At 43.5% G+C, this 20,857-nt stretch overlaps 1 protein-coding gene across 4 annotated transcripts; it reads left to right on the forward strand.

Moving 5' to 3' along the window:
- The first annotated feature begins 5,116 nt into the window (after window positions 1-5,116).
- On the forward strand, window positions 5,117-16,627 carry LOC149321203 (uncharacterized). Of its 4 annotated transcripts, none has more exons than XM_089516489.1 (4): window positions 5,118-5,187; window positions 7,523-7,598; window positions 8,264-8,406; window positions 13,780-16,627. In XM_089516489.1, exons 3-4 carry the CDS (start codon window positions 8,355-8,357, stop codon window positions 15,378-15,380), a joined length of 1,653 nt encoding a protein of 550 aa, XP_089372615.1. In that variant the 5' UTR covers window positions 5,118-5,187; window positions 7,523-7,598; window positions 8,264-8,354; the 3' UTR covers window positions 15,381-16,627. The 4 variants fall into 4 exon arrangements, with proteins under 4 accessions (XP_089372643.1, XP_089372615.1, XP_089372625.1 ...); XM_089516499.1 differs by having other exon boundaries at window positions 13,783-16,627; XM_089516517.1 differs by lacking the exons at window positions 7,523-7,598; window positions 8,264-8,406 and having other exon boundaries at window positions 5,117-5,187.
- The last annotated feature ends 4,230 nt before the right edge of the window (window positions 16,628-20,857 follow it).

The following is a 20,857-nucleotide window of genomic DNA, read 5'->3' on the forward strand; positions in this document are numbered from 1 at the left end:
ATTTTGCACACTCTGATAGTAGCTTTGTCAATTCAACAAGTCCTAACCATCCTGAATGGAAAATGTGCTAAGGACATTAGGTTTACCATCTCAAAGCAGCTTGGGAACTGGTTTGTCACTGGTGAGAACAAGCAATCATACACCTTGGACCTATATAGTTCCCACTCCATGTTTTTGGCAAGGAAGCATAGCAGTTCTGTTCATGACTGCTTTCTTGTTTTGTGCATGTTTGGAGGGAAACTAGTTTGCATGTACTACAGCCACTAATAAGCATAGAACACCACAGAATCTTATAGCACCATAAAGTTGTTTTATTCACTTTAAGATGCCACATGACCCTGTTATTTTTCTGTTAGTCCATTGACTAATATGGTTGCTCCTCCTTGGAAGTTAAAAAAAAGTAGGATATCAAAATTTAAGGCTGAAATGCTATACTCATTTCACTCAGAAATCTCACTGAATATAATGGGACTTTATTCTTTATGAAGTCATATTTGTCCTTTGTTATGCAAAGGCTCCAGGCCGTGCTTCTTTAGTGTATTTGCTTAATGAATGCATTTTGATTTGTGGTGAAACCTGAATGTAGCCGTAGAGGCACTCTGTTTTATGAGTCAAGTGGCCTCTTCTAGATAAATTATGAAAAGATCCAACAATAACCACCACAACATTTTCAATTGTAACGAAGATAAAAAACAGAATAATGGTGTTTTAGGTTCTAGAAAACAGAACAGTTTTCATGAATCATCAAAATTCACAGTGATTATTGACCTGTAAACAGCATTGTAAACTCCATGATACCTTAGATTAAAACAGGAGGGGGGATTTTGCAGCTCTCCAAATGTTGAACTGCAATTCCCAGTATCCCTCTCCACTAGCCATGCTGGCTGGGGTTTACTAGGAGCTGTAATTCTGCAGCATCTTGGTGGCTGCACAATTCCTAGCTCTGGCTTAAAAGGTTTTGAGTCATTACAGTAAGTTACTACATGCCTGGATCGAGCGGCACATTACCCAAGGGCTTGCATGCATCCAGGTGGTACTTGGTTTTGTTTTCACTGATTAGCCAAACCTGCTCCCTAGCATATTGAAAGCTAAATTTCAAATGCTGGCAGTTTTTAATGATTTTTCTATGGTATTAAGACTTATCTGTGGTCTGTACTAAAAGCCCCTTTGGATGTCTGTCTCAAAGTTATTGTGTGGTAGCAAATTTGACAGGGCCACCAGAAAATATTAAGAGGCTTTTCTGGTGCCAGAGCTGGGGATGTCATGATTATCTAAGCCATGTACAAGACAAATTAGAGCTTATTGTCCTTCACCTGAAAGTTGAAAATTATTCACAGTCTTTGGGCTTGATAAGACGTTATATTTGTTTTAATTTAGTTTAATCTTGATTGTTTGATCTCCTGTTTTTTTTTTCTTTGCATGACTACTTTGAGGTTTGTTTGTTTTTAAACAAGTAAACATGTTACCAGTATATCTCATTGACTGCATCCTTTTTAAAAAAACTGCTTATTAGACCTTGCTGGCTGAGGACGATGAGTGTTGCTGTGCAGTGCCTCTCAGGAGGGCCTATGTTACGTAAGGGATCTAGGCAACAGTGTAATGCAGCAGTTGAAAAAGCCAATGGGATTCTAGTCTGCATCAATAGAAGTAGAGTGTCTAGATCAAAGTATGCAATCATGCCACTATTCTCCTCTGCTCAGGCCTCACCTGGAATACTGTGTCTAGTTCTGGGCACTACAATTCAGAAAGGATCTTGACAAGTTGGAGAGTGTCCAGAGGAGAGCAACAAAATGGTGAAGGGTCTGGAAACCATGCCTTATGAGGAAAGACTTTGGGAGCTGGGTATGTTTAGCCTGCAGAAGAGATGGTTAAGAGGTGATATGATGGCCCTGTTTAAGTATTTGAAGGGGTGTCATATTGAGGAGGAAACAAGCCTGTTTTTCTGTTGCTCCAGAGACTAGAACATGGAACAATGGATGCAAGCTACAGGAAAAAAAGATTCCACCTCAACATTAGGAGGAACTTCCTGACAGTAAGAGCTGTTCAACAGTGGAATCATTCCCTTGGAGAATGGTGGAATCGCCTTCTTTGGAGGTCTTTAAACAGATGCTGAATGGCCATCTGTTGACAGGGGTGCTTTGACTGTGTCTTCATAGCAGAATGGGGTTGGACTGGATGGCTCTTGGGGTCTCTTCCAACTCTGTAATTCTTTATAAGACTAACATGATCAGTCTGCCGATCCTCAACTGGTGGGCTGCTGCTTTACTTTTCATTGTTTTGATTTGTTAATAATAATAATAATAATAATAATAATAATAGGATTTATTTATATGCCGCCCAATCACTGGGAATCCGGGTGGCTAACATTATTTTTTTTTAAGTGTAAATGTAAAAATAATAAAAAAATGGCCATATAATGAGAGACATTCTTCAAAAGTATAGCATATCATATTGCATGTACAGAAAGAATAATTGAAGCATGTTAATGGTAAGAGCAAGGATGGTATAGCGATTAGTGTTCAGAGCAGATCCAGAGATGCTAAAAACTCAATATTGTGAGCCAGTCATTGCTGAGAAGATAAAATAGGGAGAAAGGAAGAACTATATGTGCATCCATACTGTAGAATTAAAGCAATTTGACATTGCTTTAATTGCCATGACTCTATCCTACAGTATCCTGGGATTTGTAGTTTGGTGAGGGACCAGAGCTATCTGACAGACTAGGCTGAATATCTCACCAAAGTACAAATTCCAGCATTTCACAGGATGCAGCCATAATAGTTAAAGTGGCATCAAAGTGCTTTATTTCTGCAGTATGAATACATCCAATGTCTGCTGTGAAAGTAAACCACTTGGACATGGAAACCCACTGGATCACCTTGGGCAAGTCACATACAAAGCCCAGTGATAGGGTTGCCTTAAGAATAAACATAAGTTGGAAATAAGATATATACATATACATTTATTATTGTAGTAGTTGTTATGTGAGCCGCCTTGGGTCCCTTGACCCCCTGCTAATGAGCAGCTATAGACCAGTCTCCCTATTACCATTCTTGGGCAAGGTGATTGAGAGGGCAGTTGCCTTTCAACTCCAAGCAGTTTTGGATGAAGCCGATTATCTGGACCCATTTCAAATTGGCTTTAGAGTGGGACACGGAGTAGAGACTGCCATGGTTCCCTTAATCGATGATCTCCGTCTGGGCATTGACAGGGGGAAAGTGACCCTGTTAGTGCTCTTGGACATCTCAGCGGCCTTCGATACCATTGACCATGGTATCCTTCTGGAACGCCTAGGAGAGTTGGGTATCGGGGGCACTGCTCTGCAGTGGTTCCGATCCTACCTCTCGGGAAGGTTCCAGTCAGTGAGGCTGGGGGATAGTTGCTCTCGTAAAAGAGAGCTGACATCTGGCGTCCCTCAGGGCGCCATTCTATCCCCCACGCTATTCAACATTTACATGAAGCCGCCGGGAGAGATTTTCTGGAAGCATGGAGCATGGTGTTATCAGTATGCTGATGACACCCAGATCTATCTCTCCATGTCTCCAACTGATACAGTGACTAAGGATGGCACTTCCCCTCTGGATGCCTGTCTGGGGTCAGTAATGGGCTGGATGAGGGAAAACAGACTCAAGCTGAATCCAGAGAAAACAGAGGTACTCGTGATAGGTACCCCTAGTCCAGACAGGGAAATTTGCCATCCTATCCTTGATGGGATTAAGCTTCCCCTAAAGGATAAAGTTTACAGTTTGGGAGTACTCCTGGACTCATCTCTACAATTATTATCTCAAATAGATGCGATAGCCAGGAGTGCAAAGTGTTGGTTGTTACCTATAAAGCCCTATATGGCTTGGGCCCAAGTTACTTGAGGGAGTGCCTCTCCCTACATAATCCGCCCCACACCCTCAAAACAACGTGGAAATTTTTACTTGATTACCCCAGGGTAAAATTAGTTACAACTCACCGGAGGGCTTATACGACAACAGCCCTACAGATCCGACTCTGTCCCACATTAGAAGCCTATAAGAAGGCATTAAAAACTCACCTTTTTCAAGTAGCATACCCTCCGGACTCAGTTTAGATTAGGAACTTCCCCCAGAACTGTTGGTTTTAATGATTGTGATATGGCTTAGATCAGTGATGGCGAACCTATGGCACACGTGCCAGAGGTGGCACTCAGAGCCCTCTCTGTGGGCATATGTGCCGTCACCCCAATGCAAAGTTTGCCAGAGTTTGTTAGTAGAAAGCCAGAGGGACATGGCACTTTGCAATAAATAAGTGGGTTTTGGGTTGCAGTTTGGGCACTGGGTCTCTAAAAGGTTCACCATCACTGGCTTAGATTTTATGAAACTGTGAATTTGTAACTAGTGAGGTATTTTACTGTTCTGTACTGTGACATGTGTCACATACCCACTATATTGTAAACCGCTTTGATCTATAGGAAAGGCGGTATATAAATAAAGTTTTTATTTATTTATTTATTATTAATATGAGAAACGGGGCATACAAACGAGATATATATATATATATATATATATATATATATATATAATTTGTATGCCACCTTTCTCCCAGGAGGCACCCAAAGTAATTCACAAACAAAATATTATTTATGTATGTATTTCATTTCTCTGAGCCCTTTCTCCCAGAAGGAGGGACCCAAAGCGGCTCACGGACAAAATAAAAGTGTTTGTTTGTTTGTATGCCGCCTTCCTTCCAGAAGGGTCTCCAGGAGGCTCACACACAATATCTGCCTGTCTATATATTATATTACAAGCGGTGTCAAACTGGATTATCTCCTCAGTGCGGATGCAGCCAGGACTGTAGCCAGTCTCTGTCTGGTTTCTGAACCCATTTAAAACCGAAAAAGCCAGGCCCTCGGCCATGGCTGAAGGAGGGGGAGAGAGGGGGCCTTGCCCCAGACTGAGGCCTTCAGGGCCAGGCCAATGGCGGCCTCCTTCTCCTGCTGCTGCTGCTGCTGCAAAGGAGGAGGAGGAGGAGCGGGGCCTGGCCTTTTCCAAGGGAAGGGGGGCTGCTGGCTCCTTTGTGGGGCTTTGGGCAGCAAAGGGTCGGGATGAGTTTCCTGCCGAGGCGCCTCCTCCATCCGGAGCCCAGGAGGAGGAAGAGGAGGAGGCTCTGCAGGAGGAGAGAGAGACCCCCAAGGACCCCTTTCTCCGGCGCCAGACCCAGGTGGGCCCCCCAGCAGCTATCTCTGCAGAGGAGGAGGAGGAGGGAGGAAGGTCTCGGGGGGGCAGCCCTGGGGAAGAGGAGGGAGGAAGACCCCCCCATGGCTCCCCCTTCCACAAAATGGAGCCATGGCAGTTAATACGGTCTAGAACTGCATCACAGCTGCAGTGCGGATGGAGGGATGCATGGATGCCACACACCCCCTTCCTTCCCTTCCCTCCCTCTCTCTACAGCTCTCCTCTTGGGATTCATTCATTCATTTGGGGGCCCTTTCTGTGTCCTGGCGCTAGAGACTTTGCCTTTGGGGGGGGGGTGCTTTGTTGGTGAGTTCCTGCATGGCACAATGGGGTTGGCTCTTCTTGGGGTCTCTTCCAGCTCTAGGGTGCTGTGAGACCAGGGTTCAGATCCACACACAAAACCCACCTTGACTGAGTCACACTCTCTCAGCCTCAAGGCAAAGCTCCTAGGAACAAAACTGGCCAAGCAGGACCCCCATAATAGGGTACCCATAAGAATAAGGCACACAACAACAACAAAAACCCTAAACCACACTTAATTCCCAGCCAGACCATTAAAGTCACTGGGTGGCCTTGGGCGAGTCACACTCTCTCAGCCATTAGTCAGAAACAACTTGAAGGCATACAACAACCACAACAACAGTGTACCCTATATTCGACAACAAGTCGGCCACATGTATAAGTCAAAGGCAGGTTTTGGTGGGCCAAAATGATGGGTTTTGATATGGCTCCAGGGTAAAACTTAGGAGGTCTGTAACAAAAGGTGAGTCACACACAGCCTCAGGGGAAAGCAATGGCAAAGCTCCTCTGAACAAATCTTGCCAAGAAAATCCCAGGATAGGTTTGCATTAAGGTTGCCATAAGTTGGAAATGACATGAAGACGCACAGCAACAACAAAAACCCTAAATTACACTTAATTCCCAGCAGGACCATGAAACCCACTGGACAACCTTTGGCAAGTCATACACTCATAATTTAAGGGGAAGGCAATGGCAAACCCCCTCTGAACAAATATTTCACGTCTCGGCGCCATTGTGACACCACAAGTGCGCCATTGGCGCCTTGCGGCATCATAAGGACACCGCATTTTGCAGCTTCTTTTTGTTGCACGGAGGAGTCGCATGGTTTGGCCACTGGGGCTCCTCCGCGCAGCAAATGTTGGCGCTGGCAGACCACCCTTTTTGGGCAGTCTGTAAAGCGTCTTAATTCCCAGCTGGGCCATTAAACCCACCGGATGACCTTTGGCAAGTCACACTCTCTCAGCTTCAGGGGAAGGCAATGGCAAACCTTTTCTGAACAAATCTTGTCAAGTTCGCGTTAGGGTTGCTCTAAGTCCAAAAGAAGGCACACAGCACGCAATACATAACACAATGAAGCTGTTTAAGGCAAGGCAAGCCGCCTTTCCTTCCTCTCCTTCCTTGGCTTGTAATGTTTGCCAAAGACTGGCTCAAAGGATTGGGGCAACCCCAAAACACACACACACACACACACACTTGTCAAATTTGTTTCTACCTACAGATGAGGCATTGAATCTGTTATAAAAATTATGGACCCAACTTGGGACCCCAGAAAAGGGCTTCTGCCTATTTACTGTTGTTGTTATAAAAATTATGGACCCAACTTGGGTCCCCAGAAAAGGGCTTCTGCCTATTTACTGTTGTTGTTGTTGTTGTTGTGTGCCTTCAAGTCCTTTCCAACTTACGGCAACTCTTTTGTGGAGTTTTCTTGGCAAGGTTTGTTCAAAGGAACTCCAAAGTTAACCATCGGTTAGTACATCCCCCGCCATCACACAGTGTGTGTATGCAAACTTATAATTTATTATAACACTATATCCAGGGATAGCCATGTTAATAAAGTACAGTATCATCCAAAATCCATGAAACAGTTATAATTTTTCCTGATGAAGAAGCCTCTGGAGCTTCGAAAGCTTGCAACATGTATAATGTTTATTTTGGTTGTTCCAATAAAGGAGTTGTTGGTGAGTTTTGGATGATACTGTACTCTTGTAACACTGTTAATACCATTCCAGGATGTAGGTGTGTGTTTATATTGTTGCTGTGTTTCTTCAAGTTACATTGTGTTTCTTCAAGTCTTCAAGAGCATCGAGCCTTGGCAGTTAAAACAGTGTCAAACTGGATTATTTCTGCAGTGCGGATACAGCCCTTGTTGAACTTCTGGTGGAGCGGTCAAAATAGTAATATTCCATCTGTCCTTCATTTTTTAAAGAAGTTTCTAATACATTCCTTTGTGGGTCCTGATGGGAAGGAAAGGAGTTCGTAAGCCATTTAGCTAAATAATAAGGTTTTTTTTTCTTTTTAAGGGTGATTAGCATTGCTAAGTGTTGTCCAGAAGTAACATCGATATTGTTGTGCTGCCAAAACTACGGAGAAAAATAGGTGGGTATATGACAGTGAGAGTACAGGACATGAAAGATAACTTGATATGTGAAGCTTTGTGAGACATTTTGCCTTCTCTGTTGGAGAGCTCTGATGCCACAGCAAACTACAGTTCCCAGAATTCCATAGCCTAGAGCCACAGCATTTAAAGCACTGTCAAGCTGGATTATTTCTACAGTGCAGAGCCAGGCACAGAGGCCTAAATCTGATTGCTAATCCCAACTAGAGAACACCCCTTAAATCAGTAGGATTTTAAGCACTAAGTATTTGATTCTATGGTTTCACCATAGCAGAGGCTAGTAAAAGGGTTTAGGCCAGACAGTGAGCATAGGTGGGCTTCAGTGGCTAAAGGAAAGGTGGGGTAAGCGATCTTCCCACTGTTTTGGACTTCAGCTCCCCAAAGTCCCAACCATCATGGCCAGTAGAAAGGGGTTGTAGGAGTTGTAGTCCAAAACAACAGAGGATCAGATATTTCCCCAACTTGGCATAAAGGAAGCAGGGCTTTGGACTAGTTCAGCCATATAAGGGGATCTGATAAAGCCACACAAGGAAGCTTGTGGTACATTGTGATGCAGCAGCTAAAAAGGCCAATGCAATTCTAGGTTTCATCAATAGAACTCTAGATCAAGAGAAGTAATAGTGCCACTCTATTCTGCTTTGGTCAGGTCTCACCTGGAATACTGCGTCCGGATCTGGGCACCACAATTCAAAAAGGATATTGAGAAGCTGGAGCTTGCCTGGAGGAGGGCCACCAAAATGGTGAAGGGCCTGGAAACCATGCCTTATGAGGAGAGACTTCGGGAGCTGGGTATGTTTAGCCTGGAGAACAGAAGGTTAAGAGGTGATATGTTAGCCCTGTTTTAAGTATTTGAATGGTGTCATATTGAGGATGGAGCAAGCTTGTTTTCTGCTGCTCCAGAGACTAGAACATGGAACAATGGATGGATGCTATGGGAAAAGCAATTCCACCTCAGCATTAGGAGAAACTTCCTGACAGTAAGAGCTATTCAACAGTGAACCATACTCTCTTAGAGAGGGGTGGAGTCTCCTTCTTTGAAAGTCTTTAACCAGAAGCTGGGTGACTATCTGCTTTGATTGTGAGTGCCTGCATGGCAGAATAGGGTTGGACTGGATGGCCCTTGGTCTCTTCCAACACTATGATTATGTGAGTCTCAAGGGCAAAGAAAGAAGTGGCTTAGAATGTACTGTCCTTTGATTCTCTGATATCTGTGGAAACTTTCGTTAGGAACCAGGAAGGGCCAAACTGTGTATTACCTCTGGCTAGACATTTTGTATATATGTGCAACCACAATTATGGTCCAGTGTGGCATAGTAGTTTGAGTGTGGGACTACAACTCTGGAGACCAGGCCTTGATTCCCTGCTCAGCCATAAAACCCATTGAGTGACCTTGGGCAAGTCACACTCTCTCAGCCTTGGGGGAAGGCAATGGCAACTTCCTCTGGACAAATCATGCCAAGCAAATCCCATGATAGGTTTGGCTTAGGGTTGCCATAAGTTGGAAAGAACTTGAAGGCACACAAGAAGAAGAACAACAACATACCCTATATACTCAACTATAATCTCACCTCATGTATCAGTTGAGGGCAAGTTTCGGGCCAAAATTATGGATTTTGATTATGACCTGTGGATAAGCTGAGGGTAAGTCTTAGAGGTCTGTTATGAAGGATCTAATTCTAAAGGATAAAACAAATGAAAACAATGCCAAAGGACTCAGAATTTTTCAGCCGGCATAATTGTTTGCGCTCACCCTAAAAGTTGGGTGGATGAGAGAGTAGAGGGCAGTGGGGTCAGTGCTTCCAGGGCACATTTCACTCTTCCCTTTCACCAGGGGATCACTTTTTTAAAGTAAGAGTTTAGGTACAGTACTTACATTGACCTGTGGATAAGTCGACTCAGGGTTTTTGTATCAACTAAATTTCTAAGCTTATAAATGAGTATATAGTTTCAGTTAGTCTCAAAGGTGCTATAAGATCTCTTTGCATACTGATTCTACAGACTAACACAGCTATATCTTTGAATTCTACCATCTGTATAGGTAATTTCTTTTAAAAGTAATCGTTGTTTTTCCTAAAAAATGGAAAACCTTGGTCCAGACACTTGATTCTATTTGCTCTCTTCTGCCCAAAGAAGTGCCCAAAGATTCCCTACCTTGGGGATGCGGAAGAATGTGGCAAACTATAGTGCAGTGCTTTTCAGACTGCCTGATGTGAGGGACTGTGAGTTTCCCCCCTAACGTGCCAGGGACTAGTACCATATTTTGCCCATCGATTGCAAATGTTTCCCCCCCTGAAAACTCTCAACAGACCAGCAGCTGATAGGTTATGGCTGAGCATCAGTCCACAGGCCACCATTTTGAAAAGTACTGCTATAGTGGATGTTAGCTTGGGGTGGGGGACTTTGGGTACCCCTTCTCATCTATGTGATCTCTCTTGTATAGAGCAGATCTATGGTAATGTAAAGAGCCAACCTGTAGTGGTTTGAGCATGGGGACTATGACTCTGGAGACCAGGTTTTGAATCCCCACTTGGCCATGTAAACCCACTAGGTGACCTTGGGCAAGTTACACTCTCTCAGCCTCAGAGGACAGCATGGCAAATCCCTTCTGAAGAAACTCCCCAAGAAAGCCCCATGATCTGGTCACCATAAGTCAAAAACTACTTGGAGGCACACAACAAGAATAAATAGTTATGTAAAATAGGTTTGTTAGCATGTTGGATGGTCTGATAAACACCTGGTTAGTCAAAAGTTGTTTTTCCAACACTGAATTGGCCATTCATGCCATTGTGTGGGTGTGGAATTTGGGATTGGCAGGAGATATATGACAGTTGCGATACCAGATGTCTTCCTCCAAAAGGAAAATGGATCTGATCCAAAGCAAAGGTTCCATTGCTATCTTTTGCAGGACCAGCTGTGTTAAATTTAGGGGAGTGGTAAAGGAATTAGCTGAAAAAGAGAGTCTGTACCTAAACATGTTCCCCTTTAACCTTGGACATCAATTCAGAGTAAAGAAACTGGGAAAGGGCAGCTTTAGAATTAAGTGGGGCGGATTATTTTGTGTTCCAACCTATAAAAAGGGATCTAGAACTGGGAGGTAAGGCGCTGTAAAAAGGTAGTAAACTGGAATTAGTACTTTGCAGGGGAGTAATTTTCCAAAAGCAAAAGAACAAGCAAAAGTCACATTACTTGACTGAGTAATGGTTTCTAGGTACATTCCAGTGTTAGCTTTACAGACCATTTTAGAGGGTTGTTGTTTGTTTGTTTTTTTACAGTTTTATGCCATACACGTATCAATTTTTAGGGTTTTTTCTTCTTCTCATAGAATGACAAAGTAATAGAAATGAAATAAGGTTTTTTTTTTAGTACTGAAACAAGAAACAAGAGGTCATTGCCTAAATATAGTAATAAGTAATGGAAACTAATTGCATTTTAATAAAAGTAACTTTACAGGTTACAAAGGGGTCATATTCAGTGGAATACTTTAATTAGAAATATAGGCTAACATGCATAAATCCTTGCCAATCTACTACAGATCCCCCAAAGATCTAGCCATAAATCCAGGTTTATCTAATCCTGTTCTAATGAGTGATATAGAGGAACCAGGGACTAAGATCCAGCAATTTTTGATTAGCATTGACTATGCCATCCCCTGCACATCCTCTGTTCATTCTGAGTTTAGCTCTAATTCACAGTAGCTGGAGGAGGAAATAGATTGCCACCACAACATGGTACTGTTATGAGCTTTATTGTTGTGTGCCTTGAGTCATTTCCAACTTATGGCGACCCTAAGGTGAACCTATCATGAGGTTTTCTTAGCAAGTTTTGTTCAGAGGGGGTTTGCCATTGCCATTCTCTGAGGCTGAGAGAGAGTGACTTGCCCAAGGTAATCCAGTGGGTTTCACGGCTCAGCAGAGATTCGAACCCTGATCTTCAGAGTCGTAGTCCAACACTCAAGTGCCATTCTGGCTCTCAAGTTATGAGCTATCTCTGTAGTATTCCAAAGTAGAGTGATTGGTTTTGAGTGGACAAGACTCATTACCTTAACAAAAGGGGCTACTCTCAATGGAAATAGGAGGGATGGGCCACTAGATATAGATACAGATCAGCACACTTGAGCAAGTGTGGAGTAGTGGTTTGAGCATAGATTATGACTGGAGACCAGGATTCAAATCCAAACTCAGCCATGGGAACACACTAAAGTCTCTCAGCCTCAGAGAAAATTTGCCAAGAACATCCCTTAGGATCACCATAAGTCAGAAACGACTTGAAGGCAAACAACAACAACAACACACTTTACTGCATTTTTAGATTCTCCTTTAGATATTGCTATAGGGACTATCATGGTGAAGGTTTGCACTTTCTGTCTCATCTTCCTAACAGTAGCCAAGAGAGCTGAACACAGACTGAAAGCAACCAGTTCATACTTCTCCATATCAGTCACTGGAGATCATGTTGTCCTCATGCCATGCTATGGCCTTCCTGGGGGCATTTCATTGCCTATTCTGTGATTCCTGTGCTGGCCTAGATAGGCTTTTCTTCATTCTTATGTTCTTATAGGGAAGGAAGGTGCTCCAATCTTGGGGTTGTTGTGCAGCAGAAGAATGTCAAAGAAAGAAAAGCGGAGAAAGGAGTTGCTTTGGATACAACCCATCACTGTCATGTTGCTCTTAGAAGACTACACAGGAGCAAACGTGGCTCACCAGATCAAAAAGAGTTCACAACCTTTGGTGCATTTTCCACTACTTTCCCCTCTAGTGGTACATACACGCAGATGTTTTATTTGAGATGCCCTCCCAAAGCCTCTTTCCTTTACTTTTTGAACCTGTAGTACACTTTCCCACATGAACAGAGCTGGCCCTGCAATTACAGTAGGTAATATATGTCAAGTGCTTTGCTTTGGAATTATATACACCATGACTTTGTAAGGAAGGATGTTAGCTGCTACTCTGCCTAAGGCAGAAAATTATCTTGAATATGCCCTGCCATGATCAAAGGAGTATCCACATCAGTTTGGCTAAGTTTTAAGAGTCCACTGATAAAATCGTATGTTGGTCAAGTCACTTACAGTAATGGAAGTCTAACACCTGTGTGTGCCAGAGCAAGGGTATGCTGGCACCATATACAATGCCAATGGCTGGGTGTAGAAGGTCCAGCAGTTAGACCATCACTTTAATGTGATACCGTCAAGAATTTTAACACTTTTCTATGTGAGAGCCAGTCTTGAAACTGCTGTGGCATGACTCCAGCATTTTTTGAGATACAGATTTGCTACCTGGGAAACCTTCTGTATAATCATAAGGCTAGAAACTTGATTGGTATGTTTTGCAGTCGTCTTAGAATCTTGTGCCAGATTCTACATAAATTCATATGACAAAGCACAGAAGATTTTGGACACCCTGATCTGTGAGCAATTAGGAGTTTGGAGTGTACCAGATGATTGTTCATATCTGGTGAGATTATGAACATTAGGAAGTTCAAATAACTTTGCAAGGTCCTGTCCTTATGCCCATACCTTTTGGATTCAGATAGCATGTGATGTTAGTAATGCAAGGGTGACAAAGGCTGTATCTGCACTGCAGAAATAATCCAGTTTGGCACTACTTTAACTGCCATGGCTCACTGCTATGGAAATCTAGGAATTGTACTTTGTTGTGGCACCTGAATTCTCTGACAGAGAAGGCTAAATGTCTCACAGAACTAGTTCCCTAAATTCCTTAGCATTGAATCAGAGCAGGTAAATTGGTGTCAAAATGAATTATTTTTGCAGTGCAGATGCAGTCAAATGCATTTCAGCCCAAGGGCAGAATTCAGTTCACTGAAGTTCTCAGGAGCCACATTCCAATGGTGAGCAAGGCCCAAAACTAAAGTGTGGGGTGAAAAGTAGTAAAATATGTTATTTAAAATTCTTACTGCCACAAAGTATTGTGGAGCATTTCCACTTTTCAGAATAAGGGGGAAAACTCCCACAAAAGCTGAGAAACGACCAAACGATGGTGCCATGGGAAAATGGGAGTGGTTATCTGGAGGAGTCTGAGGGATAGATTTGGTCCCAGAATCTGAGATTCTCAACTTCTGTAGCAAAGGTTTGCATATAGGTAGGTCATGGTGGATGTGATTTTTTGGTCCTATATGGTTTCTGAATCTCTGTCCTATCTCTCCCAGCAGGGCATGGAACAATGAAGGACACAAAAGGGAAGACTCTACAGGAGGAGGAGGACTTTGAGCCCCAAGTTGAATTGCACTTCACCATCTTGGAAGAATCAGAAGGAGGCATTTCTCAGGGGAAACTTTGGCACTGTGAGATCAATGCAGAACTACAGCCTGAGAGCTCATCTCAGCCAGAGCTTGACGATGACTCAATTTACTCTGACCTTTCACAGTCTCCTTCCCCTGAACTACAAGATGTCATCCCAGAACCTGACGACGAGGAGGGAGATGGAAGGAGAAACGTGGAGCCGTACCCCCCGCAAAGTTCAGGGCAACAGGTTGAGCTGCACTTCACCATACTGGAGGAGTCAGAAGGTGGGATTTCTGAGGGCAAGCTCTGTGCAAGTGACACCAGGTTGGATGAGCCCCTGGAGATAGGCTGCCAAGCACGCCAGTGGGGTGAGCCTGTTCACTGGAGTGAAAACCTCAGCCGGCCATCAGAGATACAGAAAGATTCTCCCCCAGAAGAGAACAGGCTGCATGGAGATTTGAAGGGGGAGGCCCTCCAACAAGAAAGTTCTGATCAGCAGGTGGAGCTCCATTTTACCATTTTCAATGATCCCGATGAAGTGAGTTTTTCCCAAGAGCCAGAGGACTACCCTATCTGGGAAAGCCCCTTCAAACCAGCAGGGTATCAGGGAGACTATCCAAAAGAGGATTGCGACACTTCCATTGATAGTTTGGGAGATGTCTTTGAAGCAGCATTCCAGCAGCAGTTCTACTCAGGAGGGCGGATATACCCCTGTGCAGAGTGTGGTCGAGTTTTCAACAGGAAGTCAACCCTGACTCGACACTGGCGGACCCACACTGGGGAGAAGCCCTACTCGTGCATGGACTGTGGACGGAGCTTCAGCCTCAACCTGAACCTCCTCACCCACCAGATGACCCACACAGGGGAGAAGCCCTACAAGTGCCCTGACTGTGGGCAGAGCTTCACCCGCAGCACAAGTGTCACCAGGCATCAGAGAAGCCACCAAGAGGAAAGCCCCAATACAAATGACCCATGGGAGGAGAGCTTCCCTTACCCCTACCCAGTCCCCTTTCCTTACCCCATTCCTTCATTGGAGGAGAGATCCTATGTGTGCCCCGATTGCGGAGAGGCCTTTACTCATAGTGGGAGCCTCAACAGGCACCTGCGGATGCACCGAGGAGAAAGGCCTTACAAGTGTGTTGTGTGTGGGGAGGGCTTCTGTTCCATGTCGAAACTGTACAGGCACGAGCGAATCCACATGGTGGACAAACCCTTCCACTGCGAAATCTGCGGGAAAAGCTTTGCTGTCAAGTCAACACTGACACGGCACCAGATGCTCCACCAGGCAGAGCGCCCCTATATGTGTTCTCACTGCGAGAAGGGTTACGTTCAAAGGAGCCACCTGGCCAGGCACCACTACAAAGCTCACCCTGAGGTGCCCTTTAACCCTGTCAAAGCAAAAAGTATGCCTGCCACCATCCTGGATTCTGACAACTTAGTCACCTATTTCTGGGGGGATGAGGAGACAGACACTATCTCTGAGCCTGTTCCCACTCAGTTGATCTATTCAGGAGCAGACTGTTGAAATGGCAGGGGGCTAAACCTAGCCTGGACCTACATATGCCACCCCCTCCCCTCTGGAAAGAAGCACCTTGTTCTTCAGCCTCTTATGCTCTGTCTTAAGTCTCCTAAGTGCCAGGATGCTTCGAAACTTGGGGATTTGACCTTCATGTGGAATATTGTACAGTAGTCCACCCTTATCTGCAGTTTTGCCTTCTGCAGTTTCAGTTACCTGTGGTCAGCCAAAGTCCAAAAATATAACATAGTTTCCCCCTTATCCGAGGTTTTGTTCTCAGTTTTAGGTAGCCTGCTCCAAAACATGTCTGGTATAGGGTTCAATACTATCTGAAGTTTCAGGCATCCCCCAAGGGTCTTGAAACATATTCTTCATAAATAAAGGTGGACTACTGTACAGCAGAAAACAAATCAAAACCCAAGGGTGGTTTTGTGGTGGACAGTCTTTGTGCCAAGCTTCCTTCTTTGCCTTGCTGATTCTTACTACAGTGGTAACTTATGCCAAAATGCCATTTTCAGATCTACAGAGAGAGCTCTGTTGAGCTATGTCTGCCCTGAGATGTCACTGGTGTCAAAAGTGCTGAAAGGCCTACTGCTGCCTAACAGCCACATTTTGCAGTGGAAGATCAGCCTCCTCCTTGGAATGAACTGGTTCATGAGAACAACTTTTCAAGCTGCTTCATGGGACAGAGAGAGCAGATCTTTATGTGCTCATGGATGCACGGGAAGAGGGAGAGTAGGCTGGTCTGTAGCAAAATGTCTAGAATAGGGAGATGTGCAGGAACCTGGGAGTTCCTCTGGAATTGGGGGGAGGGTTTGGTAGTAAAGAAAGGGGTTTTTTTCCCTTAAAGCAAAACTCTGGAGTTTATCACACAGGAGGAATTTCTCTTAATTTTGAATGAAAAGAAAGTGGGGCCAAAACTCATTCACATAAAGTTGTTAGTTTAGCGAAATTACATGAATGCTCATTGCATTCAAATTGGCTCCCCATTGCCCCAAAATAGCATGCCATTGCCTGAATTTTTGTGTGGCAGTCAATCATGCAATATCATGAAACCCCATAATTGAGCTCAGACTGACTTCCCATTGCCCAAATTTGTGTGTGGCGGTCTATCACGCAATAACATTAAACCCCATGATTGCGTTCAGATTGCCATTGGATTATACTTCCAATTTCCCTTGTCTGATAAACTCCTCTGCCTTGTTTTATCACTTTTATGTTTTTAGTGATGGCTGAATTCTTGGAAAAATCCCTAGTAAAATATGGAAATGTACAAAAAGTATCCAGAGGCTTTTGTGAAGTGTTATTCAATGCACAAATTACAGATATTTAAATTTTTCATTAATGAGAATTGAGAATGAAAAAATCAAGGACAAGATTCTTTCAGTGATGGAGAAGTGGTTAAAAATATGAAGAGGGAGCAAATTTTTCTCCAATGTATTTTAAGTAAAAGAACCTCCTTTTTTGGGTATATTTCAAGTAAATTTTAGGTATATTTCAAAAACTACATTTTCTCCAGTACATTTCAGGTCTGTGCCAACTCTCAGGTCTAGTACATTTCAGATCTATGCAAAATTCAGGTATATTTCAAGTGAATTTTAAAGTGGGGCTGCCATATTGGTGGGCTGGCTCTGTCTGCAGACTGGAGCTCCTGCCTCATATGAGCCAAAGTCAGTGAGTACTCATGGGTGTACTGACTCGTGGATGCACATGTCGCTACCCATTGACTAATATGAGCTTGAGCTGCGTTTTTCCCCATCTTGCAGGGAGCCCTTACTGTTTGCATTATTGGCTAAAGCTGATTGAAACTGCAGTCCAACAACATCAGTACATACCAGGACAATCGCTATAAAAAAGACAGGAATATAGATTTTTGGCGAGACTTTTGACAAGAAACCAAATAGATTACAAGTGGGAGAGAATAGAGGGAGTGTCATTCAGCTACAAACAAAGAAGGTATAGAGTTAATACAATAGATAAAACTAAAGAGATATATGAAAAAATATCTAAAGATATAGGAAAGGAAAGGGAAATGGAAGAGAAAAGAAACAATACAAAAATGATATAGAAGAGGAAAGAGAAATAGAAGTCAGTAAGGATTGATTATACTATATTGAGATAACAGTTTGATACCACTTTATTTGTAATGAGTTCTTATGGAATCCTGGGATTTGTGGTTTGATACTTAACATTCTTCTGCTATAGTTAGAGTGAGGCTACTAAAGCAGAGATTCCTTGCAGAGAATCCTGTCACTAAAGCATGATTGCTCTTAACAGATTAGAAAGCTGAACCAAAACTAACGAAATGAATTTCAACAGGGAGAAATGTAAGGTATTACATTTAGGCAGAAAAAATAAAATGTACAGATATAGGATGGGGGACACTTGGCTTGACAATAGTACATGTAAAAGGAATCTAGGAGTCTTAATAGACCACATGTATAAGTCAACAGCATGATGCAGCAGCTAAAAAAGCAAATGCAATCCTAGGCTGCATGAATAGAAGTATAATGTCTAGATCAAGGGAAGTAATAGTGCCACTCTTTTCTGCTTTGATCAGGCCACACCTGGAATACATGTCCAGTTCTGGGCACCATAATTCAAAAAGAATGTTGAGAAGCTGGAATGTGTCCAAAGGAGGGCGATTAAAATGGTGAAGGGTCTGGAACCCATGCCTTATGAGGAGAGACTTAAGGAGCTGGGTATGTTTAGCCTGGAGAAGATCACCCTGTTTAAATATTTGAAGGGGTGTCAGATTGAGGATGGAGCAAGCTTGTTTTCTGCTGCTCCAGAGACCAGGACACAGAGTAATAGATGCAAGCTACAGGAAAAGAGATTCCACCTCAACATTAGGACAGTCTTTCCTCATAGGGCATGGTTTCCTCAAAGTAAGAGCTGTTTGAAGATGGAACACACTCCCTTGAAGAATGGTGAGGTGTCTTTCTTTGGAGGTCTTTAAACAGAGTGACTTCCTAATGGCAAGGGGTTGGACTGGATGACCCTTGAGGTCTCTTCCAACTTATGATTTTATTAATATTAGAAGGCATTTTTAACAATAAGCATGATTTGGCAATGGAATCAATGGCCTAGTGAGGTGATGGAGTCTCCTTCTTTAGACCTCTTCTAAAAGAGGCTGACAGCTACCTGCTGGGGATGCTTCAGCTGAAGGTTTTTCACTGAGTAAAAGGTTGGAGAAGATGGCCCACAAGGCCCTTCCCAACTCTGATGCTATGACTCTATAAACAGTAGAAAAAACCCTCCTGGGCTAACCTGTGCAGCAACACTCAACCACCCCACTGAATAACTGCAGTTAAAAATCCAGCAACTTTTAATGGCAAATTTAGGCTTGTAATGAGTAACACACACACATTATTGTGTGGCTTCAAGTTATTTATGACTCAATGGGGCTTTCTTGGCAAGTTTCTTCAGAAGGGGGGGGGGTGCCATTGCCATCCTCTGAGGCTGAGAACATGTGACTTGCCTAATGTCACCCTAGTGGCTGAGGTGGGATTCGAATCCTTGTCTCCAGAGTTATTGTCCGATTCTCAAACCACCACACCACGCTGGGTCCTGAACACACATAGGCCTGTTACAGACTGCCAAAATAAAGCTGCTTTGGGTCTCTTTGGAGGTATGTTATTTAAATTATGCATGGGTCCTAAAAGTCCGGAGGTCGCGCCAAAGCCACACTCCATTTCCAAGCGCTGGAGTGTGGCTTTGGTGCAGCTTCCGGATTCTTAGGATGCATGCATCATTTAAACAGCATACCTCCAAAGAGACCCGAAGCAGCTTTATTTTGGCAGTCTGTAACAGGCCATAAACTACTTTTTCAAAAGGAGCACCCTAAGCTCTGCTTTTAACAGGCCCACCGCCATCTCTGTGGCAAGGATTTGCTGCTCCAGATCTAAATTTCAACAAGACATGATCTGATCATAACACTAGGATCTTGGAAGCAGGGCTGGGGAGTAGGAGTAAGGAGTAAAGAAATAAAAGGTTTTTACAGGAGTAGGCGTAGGAATAAGGTGTTACTCCTTATTCCTGTTATTGTACATGCAAACACCAAAAAACAATTTTATTATATTGCACTGAGGAAGGAACTGGGAGGCAAAGAGAGACACTTACACAGACAGAGAGACCAGCCTTGCAAAGCAACTGGGGATTTCCCCAGGGCTGGGGAGTAGGAGTAAAGAGTCAGAGGTTCTTACAGGAGTAGGAGTAACGTTAAGAAAAAATAGCTTACTCCAGAGTAGGACAAGGAGTAGCCCCAAAATCACCACTACTCCCCAGCCCTTCTTGGAAGTACCCCCATCCTAAATTCAGACTGCCAGTCTCATGCTCAGTTAAAAACACCAGATGGAGAGTATGCCTGCCACATACAAGAGGCTGGTGACATATTTATTGGAAGTGCTCCATGGTTGTTGTGGCAGCCATGAATTCCCAAGTTAGATCCCCAAGACCTCTTCAACTACGTGAGTGATCTCCTCCCTTAAATAAGTAAGCTGCCAACTCAGCATGAAACTTCATGCTTTATGAACTGGCATTTGGTATGATACATCTGTTCATTGTTAAAACAGTGACTTGAACCTGGGTCTGTGTACTGCTCCTAACCAACACACTTCACCCTAAAACATAGCCAGGAGTAGCCATGTTTTGTTGTTGTTGTGTGCCTTCAAGTCATTTCTGACTTATGGCAACCCTAAGGTGAAACTATCATTAGGTTTTCTTGGAAAGATTGTTCACAGGAGGTTCACCAATGCCATCCTCTCAGGCTGAGAGTGTGTGACTTGCCTATGGTCACCTAGTGGGTTTCCATGCATGACATGGGATTTGAACTCTGGTCTCCAGAGTCCTAGCCCCATGTTCAAATCACTACTCCATGCTGGCTCTCTTGTTGGCCATGTAGCAAAGTACAATAACATCCTAAATCGTTACAACAGTGATACCTTTATTGGCCAACCAAAATGTAGAAAATACATGTTGCAAGCTTTCAAAGCTCTGCTGGCTGCTTCATCAGGCAAAGGTGTTTGAAATCACACAGGAGGAAAAAAATGATGTCAGAGGCCTGTGTTTTTTAAGATGCTGAAGCTGTTTTCAGTTCAGGAGGTATGGAGAGAGAGGCACGCAGGCACTACTAGGGGGGCGTTCCCACTTGTGATTTAAAACTGATTTAAATACAGCGGTTCGTTTTAAAGCGATTCAAAATAAAGCGAGTGTTATCCCGCTTTTCAAATCGCTTTATTTGTATCATTCCCATTTACGTAACATTTTATTTTAATTCGCTGTAATTGACCCTGTTTCGTCCCCATTCAAGGATGAATCGGTGTATATTTAAACCGGTTTAGTTACTTTTTCATTCACATTCACTTGTTTTGGCTGTCACTCAAAGCGACATCATCATGACGTCACATTAATTCGGAGTAACATACACCAATGTAGCTGCGTTCCCACTACCTGGCCATTTTTAATTCGTTATAGATTTCACGGTG

The sequence above is a fragment of the Sceloporus occidentalis genome, unplaced genomic scaffold (assembly GCF_023333645.1).
Source record: "Sceloporus occidentalis isolate IW3139 unplaced genomic scaffold, rSceOcc1.0.p SCAF_1, whole genome shotgun sequence".
NCBI classification, from domain to species: domain Eukaryota; kingdom Metazoa; phylum Chordata; class Lepidosauria; order Squamata; family Phrynosomatidae; genus Sceloporus; species Sceloporus occidentalis.